Raw genomic sequence first — 14,304 nt, 5'->3', positions numbered from 1 at the left:
ATCTGATTGCTTTTAATGGCTTAAGGTATTATATCAAACAATTCACATACAAACATTAGGCTTGCTATTCTGAGTTTCAGACTGATAACCTTGCGTGTTATTGACACAGAAAAGGCTTTGCATAACTTTTCGTTTTATTGACACTGATACACATGGAATGTATTTGCAAATGATTTCTATGATATCTAAATTATAAACTCAAAGTATTAATGACACTTTGCTCTTTTCAAATGCATATAGATGAATTTCAATGACAAATGTGCACCTACAACCATGAGACATTTTTACAAACACTTGCCATACATGCTTCAGAATAAGTAATTTGTATGTTCAATGGTGCTGTCATAAAGTTCTGATTACAAATTTCAGACTTACAAATATTTATTTCTCAGACATGAATGACACATTAGATACTCTAATGGTTGCCCTACTTTTATGAATACTAGGTACTTAGAAAATATGACATTTCATAGGCAAACAATGTTCGAGAACCTGATTTGCTGATGGCGAATTGAAGAGACACCTCCATCGATGATGACAGAATTTATATAGGATTTTTGGAGGACTCTAAGATGAAAATCGCCCTCCTTGAAGTTTGACGCCCTGCCCTTGTAGTTGCAGATGTAAAATAAAATAATTCCAGCAGTCTTCAGCACCAAATATGCGATGAAAATAATTGTCTTGTAAATTCAAATCCAATACACCGATACCCACAAATTTTTGAGTCTTCAATCACAAGATATGAGCAAAAATGTGAGGTTTGATTAGTTTGGTCGGCCCTCATGACAGATCTGACATGTGACTGAAATCTCCTCAAAAATCACCTCCAATAGCTTCTTAAGAAATTGCCGATCTCTTCCTTAAAAATGCAGATTGAAGCATGAATGTCAATTGACCATATAGTTGAAGTATTCTCCCAAACTGACTTCCATGAACGCTGACGCCAAATACAATAAGCTCAGATATGAAGGACTGAAGTATCCCTCACTCACAAATGCAACCCTTCGGAGGATCTTTCACCACCTCAGTTATTCCAATCATTGGGAGGTATCGCTCCCAATAACCAATAATTGTAGAAACCCAAGCTGGTTCCTTCACCACGCAGAACTTCAAATCAAATATCAAATCCTCAAATGATTAGAAGCTTAACTGGACCTTCTTTAATACTTTTTCTCCAACCTTTCAAGAAGCTTCTAGGAATAATATTATTTCACTTAAGTGACTTTTATGATATTTATTCATTTAAGTCACTTCATTAAATTAATTAAATATAAAGTTACCTTTTAATTTTTATTTATTTGATAACTTTATAAATAATTAACTTAATACTTTTAATTAAAATAATCAATTAAGCTATCCTTAAGAAATATCATTAATTGGGACAACTTAGTTAATTAAATTAATTAATTATTCTGCCTTAAAAAAATGGGGACGTTATAGTTGGTCAAGTTCATTGATAGTTTTGAAAGGGTATTTCACGTTCCAAATCAACATATCAGTAGACAGATTTCAAGTTGTTATTATGGTATGATTCAGTCATTATTTTCATAATAATTTCTGATTTCTAACTATATCAGAATTATACAGCATATTCTAGTTTGGGCTTTTCTTATTAGAGTGTGAGTAGGTAATTAAGCTAGAAAGTAAAAGAATCTCGCTCGATTATTCTAGTTTATTGTATTCATCTGATTGTAAATCTAGATGGTTTAACTGCATGATCATTCTGAAATATTTTGATTAAATTTGTGAAGGGTTTGAAAGGCTCGCTGCCAACACTTTTCATTTTGGTTTTTAACAACAATTGGCTAGCATTGCCGCCAAGAGTTAATTTCTATAATCTACCGATTTGGTATTGATTGAACCGGTTGTTTATCATTGTAAACAGGATGGCTTGCTGCCAGTACTTGAAAGTGATTATTATTAGTCATCCACATCTTATGTGATCTCTCACATTGCTCATGTTGGGATCAAGGTAATAAAAAAGAATGTGGGATTGTGTCAATTTTTAAATTTTGTGATTTTCCAGCTAATGGTCTTGCCCAGAACATTTCAGAGTCAGTTGCTAGAACACAACAATTTATTAAAACTTGAACTTTTGTACAAGAAGTAATGATAGGTTAATACCTCCATAACCACTGTGGTAGCATTTCAGACCATCACAAAGAATTCCTATAAGTTATTTCCAGTCATGAACTTACTATATATTCACTGTAGCAACTATTACATTGTTGGAAGCAATCTCCAACTGAACCTTAAAAATGCTCAAAGCATGTGCACAACTTAAGAACCAACCCAATCTGAACCTCTTAACTCAGTTCTGCATCAACATACCGTAAGCAGCAAGCATTTGGGCAGGTAGGCATGTCTTGTCCAAAGCTCTATTTAGAGAAAAATTGTTATCATCCTTCTCCTTGTATTTGATATCTTACATCAGAGCTCAACCTTCTTGTTTCCATTGTTAGTAGATGTTTGATCTTGGGTCAGTTTCTATACAAAACATTTCTTGTAACTTCTATATTTTTCCTTTATTTATTTATTTATTTCTATGAGCCATCTCTTCCAACAGCTAATTAATGATGATGACATCTTTTGTTTCTTCTACATTTTTCTTAGTTTACACAAGCATTAGTTAAGGAATCATCTCTGTTGCGCAAGGATCTTGTACGCAATTGGTTGCATTAAGTTTTTCTTTTAAATCATGCATTTTGACAATTTTTGTTAGATTGATTGTGCAGGGTTCTCCTTGCCATCTATATTTTGATCTGGAGTATAATTGTACTGCAAACCTAAATGCAGATGGAGTGGCAATGGTGGATTTATTGTTGTCTGTTATTTCTGATGCCATGCTTGACATATACAGTTTCAATTTTGAAACTGATTGGACAGTAGAGCTTGATTCATCAACAACAGGTTTGTTTGTAGAGTCACAATATCTAAGAATTAGAATATGAAACCCTTTATAATAAGATACTGTATTTTTTATTACTCTGCCAATACTGTATGCACATTTGCCAAATGTTTGACTGCTTTTCTAACTTTGTCACTTTCTCCTTGGCCTTGTAATCTGGAGGGATGAAGAGTATGGTATATTACTTATTGAAAATATGGATTTTTGAGATTTATTTAATTAGAAAAAAAGTCCTTGAATGCTTTAAATCTCCTAGACACACTTATTTTTGCATCAATTCTTGCCTTGAGATATGTTTATTGGGAAACATCAGTTGCTGAAGAATAACTTTGTGAAAGTGCAATTTGTTACCAAATGACTCGATGAATAAGAAAGAAAATTGGTATTATATGGGTTCTATTAATATCATTGACATGAACTTAGTTTATAACACATGCATATCATCAAGTCTTGGTTATTTGTCTGTTGGATTTGGTACAAACATTAAACCCATTAAAAAATAAAGTTCTACTTTTACCCAAACAAAACTCATAAATAAAGAAAAGAAATCTACTTTACAGCTATGTTATTATTTTAATTAAAAACATGGTTATGTATCTAACCTGGTTTTATTGTGCAGAAAAATTTTCTCGTCACTTGGTAGTTCATATGCCAAATGCTGCCTTCAAGGATAATTCACATGTTGGTGCCTTTGTTGGGGAGGTAAGTGATATGTATGACTTATCATAATTAAATAAATAATGAAACACAGTAAGCATGTTGTGTTTCGTATCAAATTGATTCTAGCTAATTCTTATCTTCTAAAATGTATTTCATGTATTATTAACTTTGTTTTAGACTGCAAATGAAAATGCTGCATTCGTGGAATCTGAAAACTAAAATATTAGAATAAAAAACATTTCTAATCATGTGTTTTATTAGGTTGGTTGTTTGTGACTCGGCCTTTGATTGAAATGTATGATTTTGGTTTAAGTGACTCGACCTTTGAGGAAGAATTCGGCCTCTGAAGAAGAAAAATGCGATTTTCACTTTAGCTTCTTTTTTGATTTGCAAGGTCGACATTTTAAGTGAAAATACACGATTTTCAGTTTAGCTAATATTTTCGTCCCTTGCAAGAAGAAAATTGGGCTTTCCAAATGAATTGTACGATTGGCTCCAATTGGCCCAACATTCTTATCTCCAAATTTGGGGACATTACAATGACATCTTTTTTATGGGTGTATATATCCTTGTCCTTTGAATAAGACACTTGCACTATTAGTGGTCTAAAATGTAAGATAGGGTTATAGTTATTGGCGCAGTCACGGTTAGGAGGGACCTCAATGAGATCTATCCGGACTGTGCAGCGGGAGTAAACACAACGGAAACAAGGCAAGATGGTGGCGGTAATGCAAAATTGAATGAATTATTTCATGAAAACTGATTACAATCTGTCGACAACATGCGGGCTACAAGATTCCGCTCACTGGCCTAATACAAACATGCTCAATTACGGTTTCGGTCAGTGCCGAACCACTTAACTTCAAGTTAGATCTTCCTGATTATAAAAACTGGTTACTACAAGCTAAATTACATTCATTTATACAGTCTAGAGGGATCCGTGTCGGCCCAAGAGGAATCAAATACTGATGAACAAGATGAAATGTGTAAAATCACTAGGTCAGCCTCCGCCAAGAGAATCCTCCGGAAAATCCAAAGGATGAAGTGCGGACTGTTGTGCGTTGCACACTCTCCCTGTCGCTGACAGGGTCCCCCTTTCCTGTTTTGAGTTTTTGATCGTTATCCCGAGGATCCAAGCAGAGTTTCTCGTGTCTCTTCGAGCGAGTTCGTGATCAGTCCACAAGCTGATTGACGTTGGAGTAATGAACCAGTGAGTCCCCCTAGCTGATCCGGCTTTCAAGTGTGAATGCCGAAAGTTTTGTTCCAAAATTTTGAAAGATTGCCTTGGATAGGTGTAAGATGGTAAGAACCAACAGACCCCGCCAACCCAGAGCTATAAGGCCAATTGCGTAAAGTTTGCTACCCGACCCTTGCGAAGAACGGGCAAAAGGTGATTTTCGCCTCCTAAAGGGATCAAATTGCTTGGCCAAGTGCCTTGGTATTTTGATGCCTCCCAAGTCCAAATTTGTGGAGTCGGGTGAAGTGGCTGGGAGGTCCGACATTCTGTGTAAGTTTCCAAATTTTCTCTAAGGAACAGATTCCCCCTCCCCGAGATCACCAATATAGGAGAACGATTTTCGGACCCCAGGTCCGAAATTTTTGATGAAGGCGGAATGTTTTGAAAAGGATGCATAGGGTCCGAAAGCTCGAAAAGATGCTTAGGTCCGAGGCTGCGGTGTCTTGTTAACGCGTTAAGCTTTGAACTTTTAAAACAAAAAAAACAAAAACAAAGATAAAGGATATATCGCGAGGCATCTTTCGGACCCCAGAGCGAAGTTTTAAAAAAAAAAACAAAAAAAAACGAATTTTTAACGTAATGCATCTCCATTTCGGACTCTAGGTCCGAACTTTCATGAAGTGAAAGTTAAAACAAAAACATCGCGCTCCATTTCGGACCCTAGGTCCGAACTTTCATGAAGTGAAAGTTAAAACAAAAACATCGCGCTCCATTTCGGACTCTAGGTCCGAACTTTCATGAAGTGAAAGTTAAAACACAACACTGCGCTCCTTTTTGCACCCCAGGTCCGAACTTTTGCGAAAGTAAAAGTTTAAAACATGAAGTCAAGTTAAAACATAGCATTGCGCGAGGCATTTTCGGCCCTAAGCCTCGAACTCCAACAAAGGCAAAGTTTTAAAAATACAACGCGATCATTTTCGGCCCTAAGCCCCGAACTTCAACAAAGGCAAAGTTTTAAAAATACAACGCGATCATTTTCGGCCCTAAGCCCCGAACTTCAACAAAGGCAAAGTTTTAAAAATACAACGCGATCATTTTCGGCCCTAAGCCCCGAACTTCGGCGAAAGTCGAGTAACAAAAACATTATGCATATCATTTTCGGACCCCAAGTCCGAACCAACGCGAAGGTGAAACATTGTATAACGCGATCATTTTCGGACTTTAGGTCCGAACCAAAACGAGGGCAAAGTCGAGTTTAAAACCTAACGCATCTCCTTTTCGGGCTAAAGATCCGAACTTTGGCAAGTTAAAACACAGACTTTGACAAGGGCCAGCAAAAACGCGAAGGCACAGTTTGTAACGCAAGAGCCAAAGCAAAAACTCGAAGGCCCAATTTGTAACGCAAGAGCCAAAGCAAAAACTCGAAGGCACAGTTTGTAACGCAAGAGCCAAAGCAAAAACGCGAAGGCACAGTTTGTAACGCAAGAGCCAAAGCAAAAACGCGAAGGCACATTTTTAACGCAAAATCTACTATTCAGCGCAAACCACACCCTTTACCCCAGGTCCGAAGTCCGCGAAGGTTAAATCCGAAGCCTCCAATTTTGTCAAAATTCAAAGTTAGAAATAATGCAATTCAAAGTTTGAAAGAGCTCTCAAATCTGAAAAACAAGGAGGTAAGACGCCGCATTATCCCCCCATCAACCATTTAAAATTCAGATTGCTAGGCACAGAACCATGTGAAATTGATAAATCCTCTTTCATCCTCCAAACCGCGAAAATTTAAATAGGAAGGATAACCGTTGGGATTCAAATTTTGCAGGATCATCCGCTCGCCTCGCGCAACAAGGTCGGGCAATCACTCATCATTCGCTCCAATCAGGTAAGTACGCTTTATCGCGTATGGTCATTTAAAATATGTGAATCAAATAGGCAAATACGCAAAATTTAAAAATGCTTGAAGTCTGCATCTCCGTTATTCGAACATCCGAAATTTAGGATTCATTCCCGAGATTTGGCCAGAAACTGCATCTCTTTTCAAATTCAAACTTCTCATATTTTGCCTTTGTTGAAAATTAATCCAAAAAATTCGAAAGTGAGAATGCTTAGTCATAAATCTTCAGGAATATGATGCTGTTAAGGTTAATCAAATTGTTAGCCAAAATGATATTTAAACTAATCTCGGTCCGTTGAAACACTTCTGCTATTATCTAACTCGCATTATCGTTCTTGTATCACCTTGTAATCCGTGTCTGGCTGTGCAGGATAAATGCCGAAATCGGCGGCAGAATCATCAAAAACGCCCGCTGCAGCCGAAACCTCACGAGCATCCAAATCAGACATCCCGCAGAAAGTTGAAAGAATGAAGTATCGGTATCAGAGGGGAGGATTAAGAGAGTCAAAGGTCCAGAGCGTCTGGGACAACATTGGTGACACCGACCTTGGCCACATTGATATTCAGGATGTTTACCTCACTGGGTAAACAGGAAGAATACAAAAATCGAACAGTAATGCACAATGCAAATACAAAAGAAGTACCAGAATAATCTTTCCATTAATGTCAAAGGATGTTCATATTATATCTGTCGTACATATTACATGTCACACGACTAACATTACATACCACAACACCCGGAGGTGATACAATATATGATTGCCGAAGGGGTGCGACCCAACCGTCGCGACTCCAACTACCTACCCGTCGGCTAACTAACTATTGATAATTAACATTACTAACTATACACTTTTTCCCGATAACACAGGACTTCAGGGATCGGGTCTTCTCGCCCAACGCATATGGCAGGCCTAGGCAAATGGTGGAAAGTGGCATCGCCCAAGCAGCAGGTTTTCCTCCAGCAATCCAGAACTATGAATTAGTGGTGGAGGCTGCTCGGCATTACGAACCAAAGTCCAGATTAGTGCTTCTGGAAGATATGACTATTGCCGACTTCTCCCCTGAGGCTATCGGTGATGCATTTGATATCCCCTTTCCAAATAATCCCATAGCTACAACAATGGACGAGGCACAAGGGGCATATGATATGAACCCGGCCCGATGCAGGGCATTGATTAACGAAGAATGGTTCAAGGAGAAAAGGCCTTCAAGCACCAGGATTGTGAAAAAGACCCCCAGGAGTGACTTTCATAATGAAAATGGGGACATGGTCACCTTACTTAGCCGAGTGATGGGACTTCCTAAGTCCAACTACTTTGAAGAATGGATGTTCTATTTTACAGAACAGGTCTTTGCCGGAAAGTCTAAGTTTGACTGGGCCCAGATCATAAGTGATAACATCCACGCTCAGCTGATTGAGCTCGAGACAAAGAAGTATTTCACCATGACCTCCTATTTGATCTATATGTTCGCAAAGAACCAGCCACTGCCAGGGTTAATAATGAAAGGTGAGATCGGGAATGGGCCTGGTCAGGTAAAGGTTTATGATTGCTACCCGCAGCTGCATTACCAGGATATAGCTCAAAGGGAAAAGAGCAGCCCGGCTTACGCGGTTGGTCAGTACGAACGCGTCAACGACGCCTTCACAATGCGCCTAGTCAGGCTAATGCAGGGAGGGTTACACATAAGGCTCTCGGAGCAAGCTACCATTTTAGTGCAGAGGTATGGGGCCTGGTTCATTCAGTTCCCAAGGTTCTCCTACATCCGAATAGATGGCTTCGAAGGTGCCCCCCTTCGACTTCCGCGGTACCCAACCGATAAAGTAGTCCTCATGGAGGTGGCAAGACAATCACGCCCTGCCGGCATATTACTACGAGAGAGCAAGCAGGCTGGATTCGCATTTCCAATGATCATAGGCAACCATGATGTCCAATTGAGAACCCCCACCCTAGCAGAGGAGTCCCTTGCAGAGCTAGCCTCTTATGGCCTACAGGAACATTTCCCAAGGAAATGTTTTGATCACGACAATTTGGCAAAGAGAGCTTATGGTAGGCGCTACAGAGCAAAGGAGTCAATTGAAGATTATTGGAAAAATTGCTCCGATGACTACGAAGTCAGGCGACGGGAATATTCTAGATTGAGTGTGCAACAAATGCGACTCTTTGAGTACCGTCAGGTCCCGGATCAGCTCACAGACTCGGGGAACTGCCTCCAAGTCCGAGAATTCAAAACAGTAAGGCATCTCTTGCCAGGCGTTGATTGGTCTCAAGACCCAATCACGGATTTCGAAGCAGTCATGGCAGCCCCGACAAGATACACAGATCAATGGTTACATCACCAGATCGAGAGGCTAGTCCATGAGGGGGTCCAGTTTACTTACCATCTGATGGGCAGTTTCGACTCTCAGTCTTCCGAAGACGAAAGGACATCAGCTGAGAAACCAGAGAAAAGAAAGAAAGCTAAGGCTTGCAGAGGAACTCGGACGTCCAAAAGAACAAGAAGGGAGAAGATTCCCATAAGGAGGCCAGAGACCACTTCATCTTCAAAGGACCCCAGTTCGTCCGACGATGCCATAGATTTGGATTGCATTCCTGCTCCGCCTTCCCAGAGTGACATAGAGGCATTCCAAGCCAATGATCCTCCTGCTCCAGATATGCCGGACACCGAGCAAAAGGGCCCTAATTCGACCAAGCCGGGTGACCAAATAGAGGAAGGAGAAATCCCATCCACCCAGGGGATCGAAGTGCATGAACCTACCCAGCAGAGCTGCCACGAATTGCTACTCCTCCATGCAGCCAAGGACGACTCGACTGTCGAAGGGGAACAAAGAACAGACGAGATCCATGAGCTCGAGGGAACCAAGGAGCCACCGTCACAGGAAGATGTCAGACAATTGTTCAGTGAGATAGGGGAGAACTCAGATGCAAACAAGGAGCTTCCTCCTTCTTTCACCCCTCCGATGGCGAGACAGCTGCTAATTTGTGATCAGCCGGTTGAAAGCATGGGAGAACAAGGTGCTAACTTAACCCTATCCTCAACCCAGACGGTGCCTCAAGAGTGGCTGATCGCCAGAGCTCAGCGCAGGGCCGCCACCAAGGCACCCATCGATCTAGAGGACATCTTCTCACGAATGGATCAAGCAAAAGCGAAAGGGAAGAAGAAACCAAGAACATACTCTAAGATAACCAGGGATGAGCAAAGGAACCGCACTCTTCATATTGCCACCCCGCCCGTGAACAAGCCAGCAGTTCAAATAACACTGGCAGATTATAGCATTACGACTGTCCCCATCGGACAAGCTACAAAAGAGCAAGAAAAGGAGGAATTTAAGGACTCAGTGCAGAACATACTTAGACAGCTCGAGGAAATCACTGCCGAAAAGGATATGTATCGGGCCCGTGCTGAACAGGCCGAGGGATATATCGATAAGCTCCTGCGGCCATTACACAACCCCTCTGAATCCCATATTCCCCCAATGGCATTGGCGCAAAGGACCACAACTGAATTTGAAGGAATTCGGGATACCGCAAAGGCCGTCAAGGAATGGGTGCAGGACATCAAGAAAAAGGGAGAACAGATCCTCAAAGAAGTAAAGGAAATGGCTCTCCATCGAGAGCTCACTCTGGTCAGGCTGTTGGAAGTAAAGAGGGAATCCCTTCACATGCATGAAGTAGCGGCCTCTACCCTTCCCCTCCTAAGAGCTCTTTTTTGGACACATACACAGATTCCCACACTGCCTGACATCCTAGATCCCCATGGCATCAGTGTTCTCAAGGAATGGTACTGGACCGTCACCATGAAGAACGACGCCCAGGAAATTATTGACAAAGAAAATGACGCATGTGAGGCAATTCTGGGGAACATGCAAGAACTAGGCAAGACCATCCTCCGATCAATGGTTTCGGGGTGGATAAATGACCTATCCGACAGTGTAATCCGGCCGGATTGGGAGGAAAGGTTGGGAGCAGATAAGGTTTCTTATTCCATTGAAGACTTGAGTTTTGCTGGTCAGTTCCATTCAGACATATTGTGCTTCGAGCGTAATCGCTCCAGCTGGAAGGACGGTTTAAGGCACGTGGACCAGTATCTCGAAGGCATGCAGTACAAAATTCGCCATCCTCCCATGCCACCTTTTAGTCCCCTCTTTCAATTATGTATCAAGTTTCAGGAATATGTCCGCAAGGAACGAGCAGCAGGTCGTGATTTATGGCGAGAATACCTGCATGGCGAAGACCAGTTTCTACAGAAAGAATGTGAAACCAGAATAGAGAAAGTAGTTTCTCAAAAATGCCTTTTTCCCTCCAAGTCTTAAAAGTTGCACTTTTGTCCCAAAAAGGTGACAGTTGACTTCTGGTCAACATATTGTAAAAGTTTTTGTACACCTCCTTTTTTGGATTATTTCAATAGTTGTAATTATCCTTTGGTAGTTATTGCTCCCTTTTGGGGTAGTTGTAGATATTTACCCCCCCATTTATGGGAGTGGGTCCCTCTTTTTGTAAGGATGAATCTGGGCCACTTGTCTAGATTAGATCTTGGCCATTCATCCATTTTTGGAAACCTATTTAAGGGGATTGGTTTTCCCTCATTTGGGAGGAAGTTCTTGGATTGTTGCGAAAGCTCTGAAGGAATTTTGCAGGAATTAATACTATGGATTACAATTACTTTCAAATTTCCTTGTGAGTGCATGGTCTCCTTCTTCATCTAATTTAGAAAGCTTTTAATTATGTCTACTCATTTTGCACAGCAGCTTTTACCAAGCATCTGATAGAACCCCCACAGTCCATACCATTAGAGGATAGCTGATTGCTTTTTTTTCCTTTCTGCATGGTTAATCTGGGCTATTTTATGATTCAGTTCGATTATCAAATATATACATATCATGAATGTAGAAGTTCTAATATTGTATTTGGTAATATGAAAATCTGGTTTCTCCTTTGAAGATTGCACTAAGTTTATGCAAACATTGTGTCTGAATGACTGATGATGCTTAATTTGGTTTCCTGGAGGTGTCTGTCTGCTTGAGTGAACCTGCTGTCCTAGTTAACATTTACAGTTCTCTTTTTCCCTACCCTTCCTTTCTTTCCTCCCAATTTTACCCCCTTTTTTTTTTTTAGAAATCTGCAGTCTTGCTAAATCAGCTTCAAATTAACCAACGTCACCTGAAAGAAAACCGTAAAAGGTCCCTGGGAATTCGTACATGGAATTGTCAATCAAACGTAAGTCCCCTTGTGTTTCCAGCATAAACACATAAAGCCACTGAGAGATCCCACAGTCAAGACCTGACAAAAGAAACCTTGGGGTTATCCCCATTGATCAAAACGTAGAAAATAGCATTAGGGATTCCCTTATTTCAAGAGAGGGTAGGATACTCAGTGAGTTTATTCTATTCTGCGTTGGCCGTATGGAGTTTGCAGCGATGCGATTTCATCCACGTCAACACGGACCAAAGGGAAGGTCGGCCACACGCCAAGGAATGTTGGAAACAACAAATTGAAGTTCCACAAGCTACGGAAAGGATCCACAAGGTTCGCCAATAGTAGGATAGGTCTAGGCTGTTCCAAAGTTCTAAGCCAGAAAATTGTCTCGGAATCCGGAATCAATAACTTGCTTGAAAAAGATTCAAACGTTCCACGGTTCAGGAATTAGGAAGATAATCATGTTCACAAGCAAAATCCAGCTCCGCAAGATCCGGTGAGCAAATGCATGAAAAATGCAAAAAGAAATGCTAAAACTGCAAAACATGAAATATACTGAAAAGAAATGTTTTTGGTTGATGCAAGATTGCCAAGAATCAGGGATGCTCCTGCATCAGTTATACTACCATTTAAAGCTGATTTCATCTACAGTATCTACAATATGCATTTGACTTATGAAGCTCTCTTTATATGATTTGATCAATTTGCATCAACCACATATGATAAGCACTTAATAAGAATAGTGAATATTATTAGGTCAGTTGTTGTAAGATCCCCCAATGAATTCTTGCCCAAATTTTCACCTTTTTACTCGGAGTTAATTTGTCAAACAGCGTGCTTGTAGGTGCAGATGTGTTTTTCCAGTTTATAAGGTTATTGGTGAGGTTTGATATGTGTTTAGGAAGACTTATTTCCTCTGAATTTGTTGAATATACAGATGCTTCAACAATTGCAGTTCATGTCCTTCCAGAAGACAAATATACTGAAAATAAGAGTATTTCTTTCATTTACCAAAATCTGATACAAGTTTGCATACAAATATTAAACCTGACCTTTAATACTTACCTAATATCCCTTTTCTCAATGTTGCCCAATATTTCATTTAATCACAATATGTTCTGTTTGAAAGTAGACAGGTGATGCAAGAGCATCCTCGGTCGATGAGCAATCTTGCATCAACCAAAAATATTTCCTTTTAGTTTTGTTTTCGCTTAGTTCTTTGTGCAGTTTTCCGTGTTCTTACCGGTATGTACCGGTAGTTGCTTGTTCTTCGTGGCAGATCTTGTTGGCAATTTCCTGACTGTTCCATGTGGTTGATTCTAGATTTCTAGTTCATTTGGGTTCTTCTCCAGTATGTTTTCGCTTCCGGTTGGCTGTTTCTGGGTTCTCGGGACCATTCTTGTGCTTACCGGTTGGTTTCCCTTTATTACCGACGCGATTCTTGGCGTGTGGGTCCATCTTGGGCCTTGTCCGATTTTCCTTGGCGTGCGGCCTACCTTCCTGCTAATCCGCATCACTTGGTTGTTATTTTCTCGAAAGATTTCTTAAATCTTAGGGCCGTCCTAATTACACATTTCATTTTCCTGCATTGGTGAATGTAATCTTTTGAGGCCGACCCAGATATGTTCCGACGGGTATAAATATGATGTTATGTAATCATTTGTAAGGGCAGAGGAAGTAGAACTGAGAGTAAGGATTGAGATTCACATGTTGTGATCTGGTTGATCTTTAGAGTCTTGGTTGGGATGTTTCTTGCTTGAAGCCTGCATGTAACCGGTTAACTACTAGATGTTCTTTGATGATAATCTGATGATTCCCGGATGATTGCCAGAAGTTCTATGGCTTGGATATGATCCGTTTAGATGAATTTGTTATGTTTTCTTATTGCTTTCATTGTGTTACTCTTGCTGCATAAGCTGGTTGACTCTTTTCAGGGTTCTTATCGGTTATGGCTGCATCAATTGGTATCAAAGCTAGTTATGGACCGGCTGGTGGAAGAATCGTCTGAAGCATTCCTTGAGGTGGACAGATCGCCGATTGGAGGCAGGTTGTGTGGGTGTTCAATAGATCGCCGAGGGGAGGCAATTGAAACCGGTAGTCAGATCGTTGAGTTGAGGCAGTTCACTGGAGTGGAAGGAGAGATGCCTCCGAGGAGAACAAACCCTCGAAGGGTGGAACAGATGATGGAAGACTTCAAGAATAAAGTGAGGAATGAAATCTAGAATGCTTTGGTTGGTTTGCGAAGAAACCCGGACTCTGAGGATGAGTATGAGGAAGCCGGTGAAGAGCTTGAGGAAGCTGAAGGACCGGAAGATGAGAGAGACGAAAGATTCCTAAGAGTAGTGGCGTAAGCAAGTAAAGTGCATAAAGTTGAGGTCTCTAACTTTTCCGGAACGTTGAACCTGAAGGATCTGATCGATTGGATCGGAGAGTTGGAAGACGACTTTGAGTTTGAGGATGTCAAGGAACCGCA

At 40.6% G+C, this 14,304-nt stretch overlaps 1 protein-coding gene across 2 annotated transcripts in view; it reads left to right on the top strand.

Annotated features, from left to right (window-relative positions):
• LOC131077968 (uncharacterized) overlaps positions 1 to 14,304 on the top strand; it is a 286,782-nt gene that overhangs the window by 140,724 nt on the left and 131,754 nt on the right. For both annotated transcript variants that reach the window (XM_058015576.2, XM_058015575.2), the window contains exons 6-7: positions 2,736 to 2,910; positions 3,528 to 3,610. In XM_058015576.2, coding sequence (XP_057871559.2) covers positions 2,736 to 2,910; positions 3,528 to 3,610 — 258 coding nt within the window. The remainder of the gene's footprint in view (positions 1 to 2,735; positions 2,911 to 3,527; positions 3,611 to 14,304) is intronic.

The sequence above is a fragment of the Cryptomeria japonica genome, chromosome 5, assembly GCF_030272615.1.
Source record: "Cryptomeria japonica chromosome 5, Sugi_1.0, whole genome shotgun sequence".
NCBI classification, from domain to species: Eukaryota; Viridiplantae; Streptophyta; class Pinopsida; order Cupressales; family Cupressaceae; genus Cryptomeria; species Cryptomeria japonica.
Note: the sequence above shows the minus strand (reverse complement) of the source record. Positions and strands in the feature narration are given on the sequence as shown.